Source organism: Psammomys obesus, unplaced genomic scaffold, assembly GCF_907164565.1.
Source record: "Psammomys obesus unplaced genomic scaffold, mPsaObe1.curated_primary_1811, whole genome shotgun sequence".
NCBI classification, from domain to species: Eukaryota; Metazoa; Chordata; class Mammalia; order Rodentia; family Muridae; genus Psammomys; species Psammomys obesus.
The window spans coordinates 20,610,969-20,626,197 of NW_026596069.1; the positions used below are offsets into that span (position 1 = coordinate 20,610,969).

Below are 15,229 nucleotides of genomic sequence, written 5' to 3' on the forward strand. Positions count from 1 at the left end.
CCTGCCTAGAAGATATACAGAGATAAAAATGGAGCAGAGATTAAGGGAATGTCCAACCAATGCCTGCCCAACCTGAGACTCACCCCATGGAATAGAGCCAACCCTTGACACTATTAATGATATCCTGTTATGCTCAAAGACAGGATCCTGGCATAGCTGTCCCTGGAGAGGCTCTACCTAGCACCTGAAGGAAACAGATGCAGAGACCAATAGCCAAATATTGGGCAGAGTGCAGGGACTCCTGTGGAAGAAGGGGGAAGGACAGAAGGGACAGGAACAGGAAATCCACAAGAAGACCAACAGAGCCAACTAACCTGGGCCCATAGGGCTTACGAAGACTGAAGCAACAACCAAGGACCATGCATGGACTGGACCTGGGTTTCCTACACAAATGCAGCCATGGGCAGCTTGGTCTTTGTCCGAGTTCCCTAGGAAGGAAAGCAGGGGCTATCTCTGACATGAACTTTGTTGCCTGTTTTTGATCACTTCCCTCTAGCAGGGCTGCCTTCCCAGGCCACAGGGGAAGAAGATGCGCTCAGTCCTGATGCAACTTGATGTGCTCTGGTAAGTTGGTGGGTTAGTGGATGGGGGTGGGCCTCTTCCCCTTTTCTAAGGAGTAGGGGATGAGAGAAAGGGGACTAGGGAGGGAGGAGAGGAGGGAAGAGGGCTACAATAGGGATGTAAAGTGAATTAATTAACTAATTAATTAATTTTAAGGAGGAAAAAAAAAAGACTATAGTGTAGGCAAATCTGTAAGGCATTTTTTTTTTTTTTTAATTAGTGGTTGATGGGAGAGAGTCTGTGATTGTTGCCATCCCTGGGCTAGTGGTCCTGGCTTCTATAAAAAAGCAAGCAATGGTGAGAAAGCCAGTAAGCAGCACCCTCCATGGCCTCCTGTCTCCGGTTCCTGCCCTGCTTGAGTTCCTGTCATGACTCCTTTTAGTGATGAACAGCAATGTGTAAGTGTAAGCCAAATAAAACCCTTTCCTCTTCAACTTGCTTTTTGGTCATGGTGCTTCATCGAAACAACAGAAATTCTAACTAAGATATTCATTAAGGGACAGGATATGCACACTGAGCAAAGACTTACATAGTCCAAACTTGCCAATCAAAACCAAACTAAATCCCTTAGCAACCAAAACCCTCCTTCTCAAAAGGAAACTCCAAGGTCCTTAATATTCTCAATCATGTGGCCAGCTATCACTATTGATAGGACCTCTTTCTGATGCATTTACTATGGCTTTGCTTTACAAAAGTGTCCTTTTTACTTTCCAACCTGTGTGTGCCTCCTTTATTTCAGTCCTTGAATAAGAGGCCAAGAACCTAGAAACAACTACCAGATTCTATCACAGAAAACTACAGACACTAAAATATATATAGAACTACACTGATCAAGAAAGGGGATATAGGTGAAGGTGTACCCTAAAGACAGTGCCTAGCAACACCACCAAAAACTCACAGGAGACCAACAGGGAAGACCAAGACTTAAAAAGTAGTATAAACCATATAAACTTAGCACACATTCAGAGAATATTTTACCCCACCAATAAGATTTTTATTTAAGGGGGTTGGAGATAGATGGCTTAGAGGTTAAGAGCACTGGCTGCTCTTCCAAAGGACCTGATTCAATTCCCTGCACCCACATAGCAGCTCACAACTGTCTGTAATTCTAGTTCTGGGGAATCTGACACCATCGCACAGACATATGTACAGGCAAAACACCAATATATACATAAAATAAAAATAAATAACTTTTTTGGTGGGGGGGCAGTTCGAGACAGAGTTTCTCTGTGTAGCCTTGGCTGTCGTGAACTCTCTTTTTAGATCAGGCTTATCTCGCACTCAGAGATTTGCCTGCCGCTGCTGCTGCCTCTGCCCCCCCAAAGTGCTGGGATTACAGTTGCGTGCCACCATGCCCAGCTAAATAAATGGTTTTTAAAAAGACTTTAATTGTACAAAGAACATTTTTAAACATGGACTGTTTAAACTGGGCATGATGGTACTCCGCTGTAATCCCAGCGCTCAGGAAGATGTATGAAAATCACAGCAAACTCAAGATCAGCCTGGTTTACTTACGCAAATTCCAGGCCAATCAGGACTACCTGGGGGTGAGGGTGCTGGAGAGATGGTTCATAGGTTAAGAATGTTTGCTGCTCTTTCAAAACACCCTAAGCTCATTAGCAGCATGAAACACCCACATTAGGAAACTCACAATCACTTGTAACTCTAGCTCCGGGGGATGTAAATTCAGAGAGCACACATGGACACATACCCATCCAAAGAGACAAAACACAAAAACACATAAAAAAAAATAAAATCTAAAAACAAAGAACTCGTACATTAGTTCACAGAACAAACCCTGATAAATTTAAAAGTACTGAAAACGCAAATGTGCTGAGTCCAACTGCAATAGGCTGAAAGTAGAAATAACAGAAAGAGTTCATAAATATACAAATATACAGATATTAAGCAACACATTAAAAAAACCAGTGGGCCAATTTAAAGAATCATAAAAGGAATTGGAAAAGATAGACATAAGTGACAATGAAAATACAAAATAGCAAGATTTATGGAGTGTAGTCAATGTGATGTTTACAAAAACAATTTATAGCTACAAATGTCTGTCTTAAACAGATCTCAAACCAGAGCTGGGCAGTGGTGGCACACACATTTAATCCCAGCACTGAGGCTACAGATTGCACAGAGAAATCCTGTCTGGGAGAAGAGAGTGAGAGAGAGATCTCAAACCATTAATTAACATCCCACAACCTGTGACACTAGAAACAGCAAACTAAAAACTAAAACAACTACAACAAAGATAAACATAATATGGAACAAAATATTGAGAAAAATTAAATCAACCCAAAACTTTGAAAAGATTATCAAAATCGACAAGTTTGTAGAGTGTGGTTGCATGGGCCTTTAATAGGATTGGGAGGCAGAGGCAGGAGGATCTCTGTGAGTTCCAGGACAGCTATTTCTACATAGTGAGACCCTATCTCAAAAAAAAAAAAAAGAAAAAGAAAAAGAAAAAGAAACAAAACTAAAAAAACAAAACAACAACATAAGAAACACCTGACATACTAGGAAAGAAGACTCAAAAACTACTAACATGTGAAACAACCAAGGGAGCAGTACTTCCAATCTGCCAAGCACCCAGGCTTACACATAAATAGTGTGGCCTTCTTATTCTCCCCACTATAACCTCACAACCAAGCACAATGGCTGCTCAACAAGCATTTTGTTTGTTTCTGAGCAAAGCATAGAGAAAAAGTCCTAAACAACTGTAAATAAATAAACCAAATAAGTTTATAAACGAGAGACAAATTCATAGAAATACACAAAGTACTGAACTTTATTATGAAGACATAGACAATTTGAACAGAAGTCTAAAAAATAAAAATAACAAATAAAAAAAAAATCATGCAACAAGCCCAAGTTTAACTGGCTCTATTGGTCAAATCTATCAAACACTGAGGGAAAAAAAAAATGCTAATATTTGACATCTACAAATAAATGCCATTTAACTCATTTTGTCAGGTCAGTATCAGCCACATTAGAAACAGGAAAAGAGATCACAACAAATTATAAACCCTTTTGAACATGCATACAAAAAAGTCCCAATCAATAGCAAACTGAATCTAGTGTTATTGCAAAAGCATTATACACAGGACAACAAACATGACATTATCTCAAAGGTTGGTTCAATAACTGAACATTAAGTAAAATACCTTATCAACAGGAAAACACACACACATACAACTATATGATCATCTCAAACAAAAGCATAACAAATATTTGACAAAATTCAATATCTCTTTTGAAAAGATTTATTTATTATATATACATATGTATGTATATATATGTATGTATGTGTATATATATATGTACACACACGTATACACACACACACACACACACACACACACACACACACACACACACACACGGTGAAAGTATGAGTACAGGTGCACAAGGAGTCCAGAAGATAGCATCCAATCCCCTGGAACTCCATCTCTACAGTCCTTCAAATTTCTTTTTCTTGCAGATAAACATTCAACAAGATAGACATTTCCTCAATCTATAAAAGAAATCTAAAGAAGACCCACAGCTAATATCACTCAGTGAAAGACAAGCTTTAGAGCTAGTACCAAGAAAGATGTTAGAGATGAGGGAGTTGAGAGGAATGGCTACTTGCAATTTCCATTTTTCTTCAAACCTAGGCAATTAGGCAAAGACATCTAGATCTGAAACAAAGTAGTAAAGCTACCATACATGTTCTTATATAGAGAAAATTATAGCAAATTCCCTAAGAAACTAGTGGGACTACCTAAGTTCAGCAAGGCAGGAAGAAAACACAATAAACAGAAAAGCAAAAAAAAAAAAAAAAAAAAAAAAAAAAAATTGACATTTACAGTGAACAACTAAATGAAATTAACAATTCCATTTACAAAAGCATGAAAATAATAAACTTGAGAAGCTGGGAGTGGTGGTGCACACCTTTAACCCCAGAACTTGGGAGACAGTTGAAGGTTGTCTTCCACTCCAGGCAAATTCCAGGCCAGCTCCTAATATGAAACCCCGAGACTCATCCAGGTGTGGTGGCACACACCTGTGATCCCAGCACTCGGGGAGGCACAAGCAGGCTGTGAGTTCGAGGCCAGCCTGATCTACAAAGAGAGTCCAGGATAGCCAAAGGTACACAGAGAAACCTTGTCTTTAAAAGAGAGTGAAAGAGAGACTCAAACAAAATTAACAAAATAAGTACAAAACTATAAAATATATAAATAAAACTTAAAAATTATAAAAATAAATAAAATACTTAAATAAATTAAAAAAATGCCTTGATGTTCTTGGATTGGGAAATTTAATTACTAAAGAGATTCTCTTTAGTAATCTTGCAAAGTCATAGAAGGCCCAGATCCAATAAACACAAACCTAGTAAAAATTACTTTAAAAAACATAAAGACAATTTAACAGTAGTCCCTTCAACTAAGATTTACTTTTTCTACTCACAAAAGGTTGGCTAACACAGCCTATTCATTCTATAAAATAAACACAATGAGCCATGTGAGTTCAAAACTAGCCTGGTCAAAAAACCAGCCCAGGACAGCCAAGGCTACACAGAGAAACCCTTGAAAAAACAAAACAAACAAACAAAAAAGCATAATGCAATAAAACAACCAGAAGTACACCACACCTACAGGACCACAAAGCCCAAAGTGGAGTGGAGTCCAGAACTACTAGAAAACGATTTACAACTTCTCTCACACACACCGAACAATGGATCCTACTCTTTTCCTCTTTCAACCCAGGGATTCTGAGGGATCAGAGAACTTCACTTTCAACCAGTCCAGTTGTACAAGCAATTGATTCCCAAAGCTTTCTTTTTTACATCTTATTTTCTACTCGTGTGTGTGTGTGTGTGTGTGTGTGTGTGTGTGTTGTTTGTATATTAGTCAGCTCCATTTAAGACTGTTGTTTGCATTTCCCTACAGTTTACTATGTCTTTCTTATTTACTCTTCAACTACAACCACACCTCATACTCCTCCTCTTATTCTTGTTTTTTTCTCTCATTATCATCGTTTAACTTCCAAATGATAACCCTCTATAGCTTTAACAATTTCTAAAATCTGTGGATCATTTTTAAAGATTTATTTATTCTATTTTATGTGTATGAGTGTTTTGCTTGCACATACGTACATGCACAATACTTGTGGAAATTAGAAGAAAGCATGAGAGTCCCTGAAACTGGAGTTATGGTTGTGTCCAAGTGCTGAATATTGAACACAGGTCCTCTGCAAGAACAAGGGTCTTGCTAAATGGACAAGTTTCAAACAGTTTTCTAAGTATATGTTTACACATGTAGATTGGTGCTGCCTTCAACTTTGGCCAGAGCAGCAGGTCAGCAGTTAATGCAGACTCATAACTGGTCACAGTGCTGAGAATGCGTCGTCTACTAAGTGTTCAACCCTAAATGGAACATCCATATCAACCCTTGCCAAATTCAGAGAACACCAAGGAGAAGGGACTGATAAGAATATATGAGAGTCAGAAGATGGGGATGAGTACAGGTTACCTGCATAAGAACTGCTCGGGATAAAGTTAACAAGGTCAGTTAACACTCCAACGGGTAGCATTAACTAAAATTAATTGTGTTAGCTTAGAAAATGACATGAATTGAGGAGTGGGTATGTTTGGGGTGCCTAGGGAAGTGGAAGGGGGAATTAGGGGGGATATGATGAAGACATATTGTTTACATGTATGAAATTGTCAAGGAATGAAAGATACTTTGTTTTCTAAAAAAATTATCATACATTGGGTAACAGATTACCTTTCTCTGTAAGTATTAAGATTTCAAAAGTGGACTGGTATCCATTTTCTACCTTTACATAATTTAATGGTCTACTTTTTTGTTTTATAAACTATTGTGTTTCAATGGCAGTCTGACCTGGATGGAAGCTCTTTGATTTTTCCATATTCTGAGCTTTTGTAAATAGTGTCCTGAAATAGCAAATCTCTCAGATTCAGGGTTAGGAGCCTCATCAATTGAGCTATCCAAGCATTTAAGAATAGCAAATCTATAAAAATCTAGTTCCAGAAAAACTCTCTTTTTTTTTTTATTTTTACACACAATATATTTTTATTTGTAGCTCTTAAATATAAATAGGTCACATGCAAAAACAAAACAAACCAAACAAACAAAAAACCAGTGACATTAATGACACAAAAGTAAGGAAAGGTTCTGGCCAGTACTCAAAAAGCCGTATGTATAATTTCTAAATCAGAGTGGCAATTTATGGTGTTGCAGTAGAGGGCATCCTGACTTTTCAGCAGCCCCTCTGTCTCGCCATGAGTCTGCATCCCAGTTCCTGCTCTCTTGTTCTCAGAGGTCCATCCTTTCTGATCTGCTCTGTCTCCTCTGATGAGACAGGTTTCAGCCTATGCAAGAAAAGACAGCCCCTATTGCCCTTGCTTGGAAGGAGAAACATACCCCTTCTGTGAGAGGCTGAAGAAAGAGTTAAGGGCAAAAGACACACAGGGCGCCTTTGTTACAATTCAGGCTTCCTTTAATGCTCATTGCATCCCTCCTTCTTCTCCCCCTATGCTCTTCCCTTAGTTCACTGATAGGGGAGGTCCTTCTCCCCTACTACCAGATAAACTCTTAACTGCTACAATTTAAAATACCTGCCAGGTGGTGGCTGCATAGGCCTTTAACCCCAGAACTCAGGAGACAGAGGCAGATGGATCTCTGAGTTCGAGGCCAGCCTGGTCTACAGAGTGAGTTCCAGGACCAAAATTACACACAGAAAAAAAGCCCTGTCTAGATAAACAAAAATAATCAATCAAAATACCTGACTATTGACTTTCTAGTCTCTTCTCAAATAACCCAGAGTTAGGAAAAAATGAGATATACTGTCCTTACTCTTCCAGAAGAATACTAGGAACACAAAGCCTTTATTATGCAAACAAAATGTATTTCCCTTTAGCATTCATAAGACACAAGGGTTTACAACCATACAAAATTGGCTCAGTTACATTTTCACACTTAGTTCTGTAAATACATATATGTCTAAGCTGTGTTCTTCTCTTAAGTAGCCTGGGCCAAAATCTTCTAATTTTTCACATGGTAACTTCCCATACAGAGTTTAAAACCACTTATATTGCCCTTTTCTCATTTCCTAAATTTAATAAAAAAGAAAAGTATATCACTAAGTTTTAACCACCTTTCACTGATCAAAAAAGGTTGATTTGCCAAGGCAGGTTCTATTTCTCTCTATTAAATTTCACTTGTAAAATTAAAAACAAGACTTCAAGTGATTATTTCATTGCATATTTGTTATTAGTTTTATGAATGCATTGATTATTTTTAAAAAATAAAGAGTGTTGAAGAAAAAATGAGCCCAAAGTAATCTATGGAAATTCAGAAAACCTACTGGATTTCTGAGAGAAATGTAGTCTACTTTACTTACTGTTGTATTCATAGTATTTACACAGAACCCAGCTTACACTGTAATTATTCGTACATTTATCTACCCTAACAAAAATATCATAATGCATAACAACCTAAATGCAAACACATCTACTTCAGTAAATAATAAAAACTAATAAGTAACCAAGAATGTACAATAAAGGAATTATTAAATAATAAATTATGCTGCCATTAAAATTTAAACTTTTTTGCTACTGAGATGGCTTAGTAGGTAAATGAGCTTGCCATCAAGACTGAGAACCTAAGGTCAAGCCCTAGAAATCAAATGGTAGGAGAGAATTGCCTCCTACAAGCTGTCCTTTAACTTCCATGTAAGCAATTCCCCAAAGAATAAAAATATATATATATATATATATATATATATATATATATATATATATAATTTTTAAAATTAAGCTTTTTCTGGGTAGGGAGAACACACCTGTAATCCTAGTAGTCTGAAAGCTGAGGTAAGAGGGTCACAAATTCAAGACCTCAAAACTCAAGAGATCTGCCCACCTCCTGAGTGCTAGGATTAAAGGTGTGCACCACCATACCCAACCTAGCTGGTATTTAAAAATTAAAAAAAGGAAGCTGAAGATGCTCAGTAGTAGACCACTTGCTTAGCATACACAAGGCCCTGTATACAACAATCCCCAGCGCAGGCAAAAACCTAGTTTTTAAAAGTTTTAGATATAATCCCAGCTGGGCACAGTGGCACACATCTATAACCACAGCAGGCAGATCTCTGTGAGTTGGGAGGCCAGCCTGGACTACAAAGTGAGTCCAGGACAGCCAAGGCTACACAGAGAAACCCTGCCTCAGGAGGAGGGAGGAAACAAAAAACATAGCTATACATACACACATCTCAAAAAGCTACGAATGGTAGTTCACACCTATGATCCCAGGATGACTGTAATCCCAGCACTAGGGAAGCTAAAGTCAGCATGGGCTAAAAAGTGAGTGAATTATGGCTCAGCAAGGTTTAAGGCAGCCAGAACTAGAGAAAGCAATATCATAGTACGGAGAAGAACTAGAAACATATACCAGGGCAAACTTAAGGATTGCTGTGACTTCTCCTGGAAGGTTAACGACAGACAGACACGCACGCACGCACGCACGCACGCACGCACGCACGCAAATGCCTCTGGCACTATGCATTAAACTGACTCAGAAATGGCCACATGGACCTAAATGTTCCACATGTTCACTAAGGTATTAGAGGACAGAAACCTTTTATTTCCTCATAAATGCCCTCTTACCTTTTATTTTTAGCTCCTACTCCCCAGAAAAACCTGTAGTCATACACATTTGGTTTCTGTTTAAGATTTATTTATTTAGTATGGAAAGGAACATGTAAACAGAAGCCAGAAGATAACTTCTGAGGAATCATTTCTCTCCTTCCACCTTCTTTTGAGACAGTGTCTCTTTTCCTGTCTTTTCCTTTAATTTCACCTTAGGATGGTAGATATTTAAAATATTTAAAATATCTACCACTGCATCCAGCTTTTTACATGGGTTCTGTTAAGACAGCAGTTCTCAACCAGTGAATCAAGACCCCCACAGTGGTCACATTATCTGATATCCTGTATATCAGATTCAAAATAGTACCAAAGTAAGCTTTCCTCCTTGACAATGTTTCCTATCTTAATACTTTTTTTTTGACTGTTTCTACAAAACTTCAATGAGTGGCACACACCTTTAACCTCAACAGTTGAGAGGAAGAGGCTGGCAAATCTCTTTGAGTTTAGGCCAGCCTGGTCTACAGAGTGAGTTCCAGGACAGCCAGGGAACTGACACACAGAGAAATCCCTGGGGGTTGGGGTAGTGACCTCTGTGACTAGACAAGGATGTATGCTGTAACAAATCAGCAGGTAATATCATTCAAATACATTCACCACAGAAACAACTTAGAACTGGCAAGTACCATATCCAATGATTTACTATTTTTACAAGTAAAGGTACCTTCTGTACCACAGAACAACTGAAAGACTTCTGTGAAATGCATAGAATGTGCTCGGAATGTCCATAACCAAATACAGCAACAGCTCCCAGTCTTACTCAGGGTTACTACTGCTATGATGAAACACCATGACCAAAGCAACTTGGGGAGAAAGGGCTTATTTCACTCATGGTTCCAAATAACAGTTCATCATAAAAAGTAGTGAGTAGGAACTCACACAAGGCAGGAATCTAGAGTCAGAGGCTGATGCAGAGGCCATGAAGAAGTGCTGCTTCCTGGATTGCTTCTCATAGACTGTTCAACCTGCTTTCTTATAGAACCCAGGGTCACAAAGCCAGGGATGGCACCACCCAGAAAAAGGCCATACAGACTTGTCTACAGCCTGATCTTAGGGAAGCACGTTCTCAAATGAGGCTTCCTCCTCTCTGATCACTTCAGTTTGTGTCAAGCTAACATAAAACTATCCTACATCCCTGAGGGGGGAGCAGCCTTACCAGGCCTCGGTAGAGGACAATGCAGCCAATTTTGATAAGAACTGATAGACTAAGATCAGAAAGGAGAGGAGAACCTCCCCTATCAGTGGACTTGGGGAGTGGCATGCATGCAGAAAGGGGAGGGAGGGTGGAATCGGGAGGGGAGGTGGGAGGGGCTTATGGGGGGATACAAAATGAATAAAGTGTAATTAATAAAAAATTTAAAAAAAAAAAACTATCCTACACACCCCTCCCCACCAATACAGGAGACTCTGTTCTTTTGCTAGGAGATACTAAAGAAATCTTTTCAATTTATGTTGCCATTTCTTTACTATCCCAAATTCTTTCTCTCTCCCTCCCTTTGTCTGATATTTCCAGACAGGGTTTCTCTGTATAGGTCCCTGGCTGTTCTAGAACTCGCTCTATAGAGCAGCCGGGTCCAGAACCCAGATATTGGCCTGCCTCTTGCCTCCCAAGTGCTGGAATAAAAAGAATGTGCCACCATCGCCAGACTTAATCAAGGTTCTTTTGGCAGAGAGTTTTTTTATTACTAACTACCAACATGTTCAATTTCCACTTTCTGCTTAAAAAAATTAATGAAAGACAAATTCAGAATATTTTTTTTCAGTTAAGGAACAAGTGACAACACAACAGTCAGACATCTACATTATGTAAATTATCACAAAGCAAAACTTTCATGCAAATCATAAAGAACAGCCCAACAAAGTAATAAGCTTCCAATGGATAAAAAGCAACCAAAGACTCAGTAACACAACACACACATCACTTCAAATACAATAGTTGCACGGTTCCGAGACAAAAGGAGCTCAAGGTCATCCCATCCTCCCCTACACTGGGGAGTTCAAAGCCACCCTGGGCTACAGGAGATCTTGTCTTAAGGGGGCAAAAAAGAAAAGGAGAAAAAAAAAAAAGAAGAGACTAATCGCTTCTGCTGTAAACTTATTATAACTTTGTTAAATTTAAAAACCTCTTTGCCTTCAGTTTCAAAAAACTTTCTTTTAAAAAGACATCTTTTTCACTGGTCCTTTCTCCACATGAACGTTAACTCCGGCTAGTCCCTGTGTCCCCATCTGGGTGCCGGCCAGTGCCTCAAGGGGCCGTCCTGAAGGTGCGTCTCCCGGACCTGCCGGTGTCACTTGGGTGAGCAGACCTTTCCGCGGTCATGAACCGAGAGGCGGTAGGCACCGTGAGACCAAATCACCGCCGCACGCTCGCTCGCTTCGGGGTCAAGCTCGCGCGGGGCTCGCTCGGCTCCGCGTCCTCCAGAGCGGCCTCGGGCGAGCGGGGGCGTTCCACGTACCTGGAGGAAGCTGCAGGTTAGCAGGCAGCTGGATGGTCGTGGTGCCGGGGGCTTTCACGGCGACTATCTGCGGAGCGGGCAACCTGGGGCCGCCGAGTTTCGGCAGGGCAGTGACAGGCACCACTTTGGTCACTAGGGTCCCGACGGGGGACGGCAAGGGCCGGGGCGCCGCAGACTCCGCGCAGACACCGCCAGGGGCCTTCGTCGCGGGGCCCAGGGCCACCGGGGTGCTCTCCACCCGCACGGGCAGCGCGGCGGCGGGGGCCATGCTCACGGCCCCCGAGGCGCCGGCCACCGCGGGAGCAGCAGCGGCGCCGGCCGGCTCCGTGAGGCCCGCCGGCATGCCCTCGGGGAGACTCAGCGGCAGCGACGCTGCCCTTGCCGGAGCCGAGGCGAGGCGGGCCGGGGCAGGCGGCGGCCGACTCGGGCGCGGGCCGGGCGCCGCAGCATCCCGGGGCACCCGCGCGCTCCGGGCCGCCGGCCGCTCCCTCAGCGGCGCTCCCACGTGCGCGCCTCAGCCCCGGTCCCGCCGAACAAGCGCCCGGACCGGGAGCTCCCTCGGGGGCGTCACTTCAGTTCCCACCCGCGGGGAGCCTGAACTGTGCGCTCCCCCGCCGGAGAGCTCGGAAGCCTACGGCTCCGCGGAGCGCAGGGCAACCGAACACGCGCCGCGCACAGCCCGCGGCGCTGCGCTGCCAGCCATGTTTATATAGCCACGCGGAGCCCGTGCGCACGCGCTCGGGCGGCCCCCGCCGCCCGGGGCTTCCCTGGAATCCGACCTTCTGATTGGTCGGCGGGAGGGATCGCGCTCGTGACGTCACGAGGGGCGGCCCCGGAGCGGCTCAGGATCTTCCCGAGACTCCGCGGCGCTGGGGCGCAGGTTCCCGGAAAGTTGTCACGTGCGAGCGGCGGGCTGCGCCCGCTGAGCCGCGGCCCGCCCGGCGCCTCCGAAACCCCCGCCGGCCTTTCCTGGGACGTTAAAACCTCAGAACGAAGTGCGGAGAGCTGGCCCTGGAGCAGGCGGAGTTCAGAAACTCAGTCTTTCGGGTTTGCCTGTTTTCCGGGGGGGGGGAGGTCCCAGCAGAAATTCTCATTGCGGTAGACATGCTAAAGATCCGAATAGTGTGTACTTTTTATCGTTTTTAGGGTATTCCTTTAGATTTGAAGTGCCTCAGCTTAAGCTGGAAATTGTCTTTTATTCCCTCTGACTGGTTTGTGTGTGTCTATCCACCATTAGCTTATTTTTGTTGAAGGCTGACTTGGCTCTGCCTTCCCAGCGCTAGGATTTAAGGCTTCACCAGCCACACCTGGATTCTTTCTTTTACTAAGACAGGCTCCCACACGGCAGTTTAGGATATCTTCAACTCTTTCTTGGCTTGAAAGTGTGGTAATCCTTCTGCCTCAGCTTCCAAAGTACTGACCAGTTCCTAGCGTATTTAAGTTGTTTACATGTCATCTTCCGGAAAACTAAAGACAAATCTTCTGAGTCTTAATCTTCAAATTAAGATTTGAAGGGGGTGGGGGAGGTTCGGGACGGGGTTTCTCAGGGTAGCCCTGGATGTCCTGGAACTGTCTCTGTCTCTCCCCTCTCCCCACCCCCCCAGTGCTGGGATGAAAGCTGTGTGCCATCGTGGATGGGCTCCAGTTCTAAAAATCTTTAGAACAGTCTACCGAGGGTATGTATGCAACAGTCCATGGTCGAAACACTTCTCCTTTGAAGAAGGAGAAGACGCCTTTGCTTGCGTACATGTCGGTAAATTCGGGTTTGTTTGTTTTGGTAGCAAATTGTACTATACTGAGGGAAATTATGCAAGTATGTGGGTGCTTAGCTCTAGAGGGTTTCCCCCTAAATATATATATTGAAATTTCAATTGGATTAGGAAATAGGACCTTTAGGAGATGATTAAACCGTGAAGCTCCTATAAAAGAGACCCCACCCACTACAAAAATAAAAAGAATGTGAAGTGTTTCTGGTAACATGATCTTCCCCCAATTATGCATGCATGACACAGCACTTAGTAACCTACAAATATGCTGTATTTGTTGCAGTGAGGTGTGGGGGTAAACACTTAGAATCTAATCACGGAAAAGAGTCAGGCAGAAAGAGAGAGTTCAAGGCCGATCATCTTGTGGTTCAGCAGTCTTGACTATACAGCAAGTTCCGAGCCAACCAGGGCTCATAGCAAATCTGTGTGTGTGTGTGTCTCTTTGATTCTTTCTTTCTTTCTTTCTTTTTTCTTTTTTTTGGGGGGTGGGGTGGGTGGGGTGGGGGGAGGTTCCAGTCAGAGTTCTCTGTGTAAACTTGGCTGCCCTAACTTAATTTGTAGACCAGGCTGGCATCGAACTCAAAGAGATCCACCTACCTCTGCCTCCCTTGAGTGCTGGGATCAAAGACTTGTGCCCAACTGTGCAAAACTCTCTCTTAAATAAAAGACAAAAATCACAGTCTCCAAGTAGGTTCCATAGTAATGGGAACAGGGACTGTCTCTGACATGAACTCAGTGGCTGGCTCTTTGATTACCTACCCCTGAGGGAGGAGCAGCCTTACCAGGCCACAGAGGACGACAGTGCAGCCAGCCCTGATGAGACCTGATAGGCTACGATCAGAGGGAAGGGAAGGAGGACCTCCCCTATCAGTGGACTGGGGAAGGGGCATAGGAGAAGAGAGAAGGAGGGCAGGATTGGGAGAAGACAAAATGAATAAACTAATTACTAAAAAAAAAAAAAAAAAAAAAAAAAATTTAAAAAAGGACAAAAAAACAACCAAACAAAATATACATTAAATATTAAACATTAAAATAATTAAGGCTGGAGAGATGGCTCCCTGGTAAGCACACCTGCTCTTTCAGAGGGCCTAAATTCAATTCCCAGCACCCACATCAGGCAGTTCACAACCAACCATCTGCAACTCCAGATCTGACAACCTTTCCACTGTGGGCATCTCAACGCATGCACACATACCTACACACAGAAACATACATGTAATTAAAAATAATAAAATTTTAAAAATAAAACAATAAGCCAGGCTTAACAGTGTACACCTTTAACCCCAGCATTAGGAAGGCTGAGACAAGCAGTAGATCTCTGTGAGTTCATAGACCTCTTCGTAAGTTCCAGGTTGGCCAGGGCTAGTGAGAACCTGTCTCAAAATAATAAAATAATAAGCAAAGCACTCACGGGAACCTGAGGGAAAAGGATTGTAACAATTTTGAGGCCAGCTTGGGCCATAGAATGACCCTGTCTTGTCCGCCAAAATAAAAAAAAAAAAATTAATTGTATAAATACCTTTTAAAGAGTTCTAGAGAATTCCTTTGCCTCTCCTGCCTTGCAAGGTAAGGTTACAATTAAAAAATGACCACCTAGGAAACCATCAGATGTCTGTTGGATGATGTGGTTTGGTTTGGTTTTGGATTGGTTTTGGATTGTTTTGTGTGTGTGTTTCGGGGAGGGGTTGGAGAGACAGGTTTTCTCTGTATACTCTTACTTGTCCTGGACCCAC

At 42.4% G+C, this 15,229-nt stretch overlaps 1 protein-coding gene across 1 annotated transcript in view; it reads right to left on the reverse strand.

Annotated features, from left to right (window-relative positions):
- The window catches only part of Taf4b (TATA-box binding protein associated factor 4b), a 114,678-nt gene extending 102,589 nt beyond the window's left edge, over window positions 1-12,089 (reverse strand). The window contains exon 1 of the mRNA XM_055625288.1: window positions 11,731-12,089. Within this exon, the coding sequence (XP_055481263.1) occupies window positions 11,731-12,073 (343 nt within the window). The 5' untranslated portion in view covers window positions 12,074-12,089. The remainder of the gene's footprint in view (window positions 1-11,730) is intronic.
- Window positions 12,090-15,229: the final 3,140 nt, after the last annotated feature.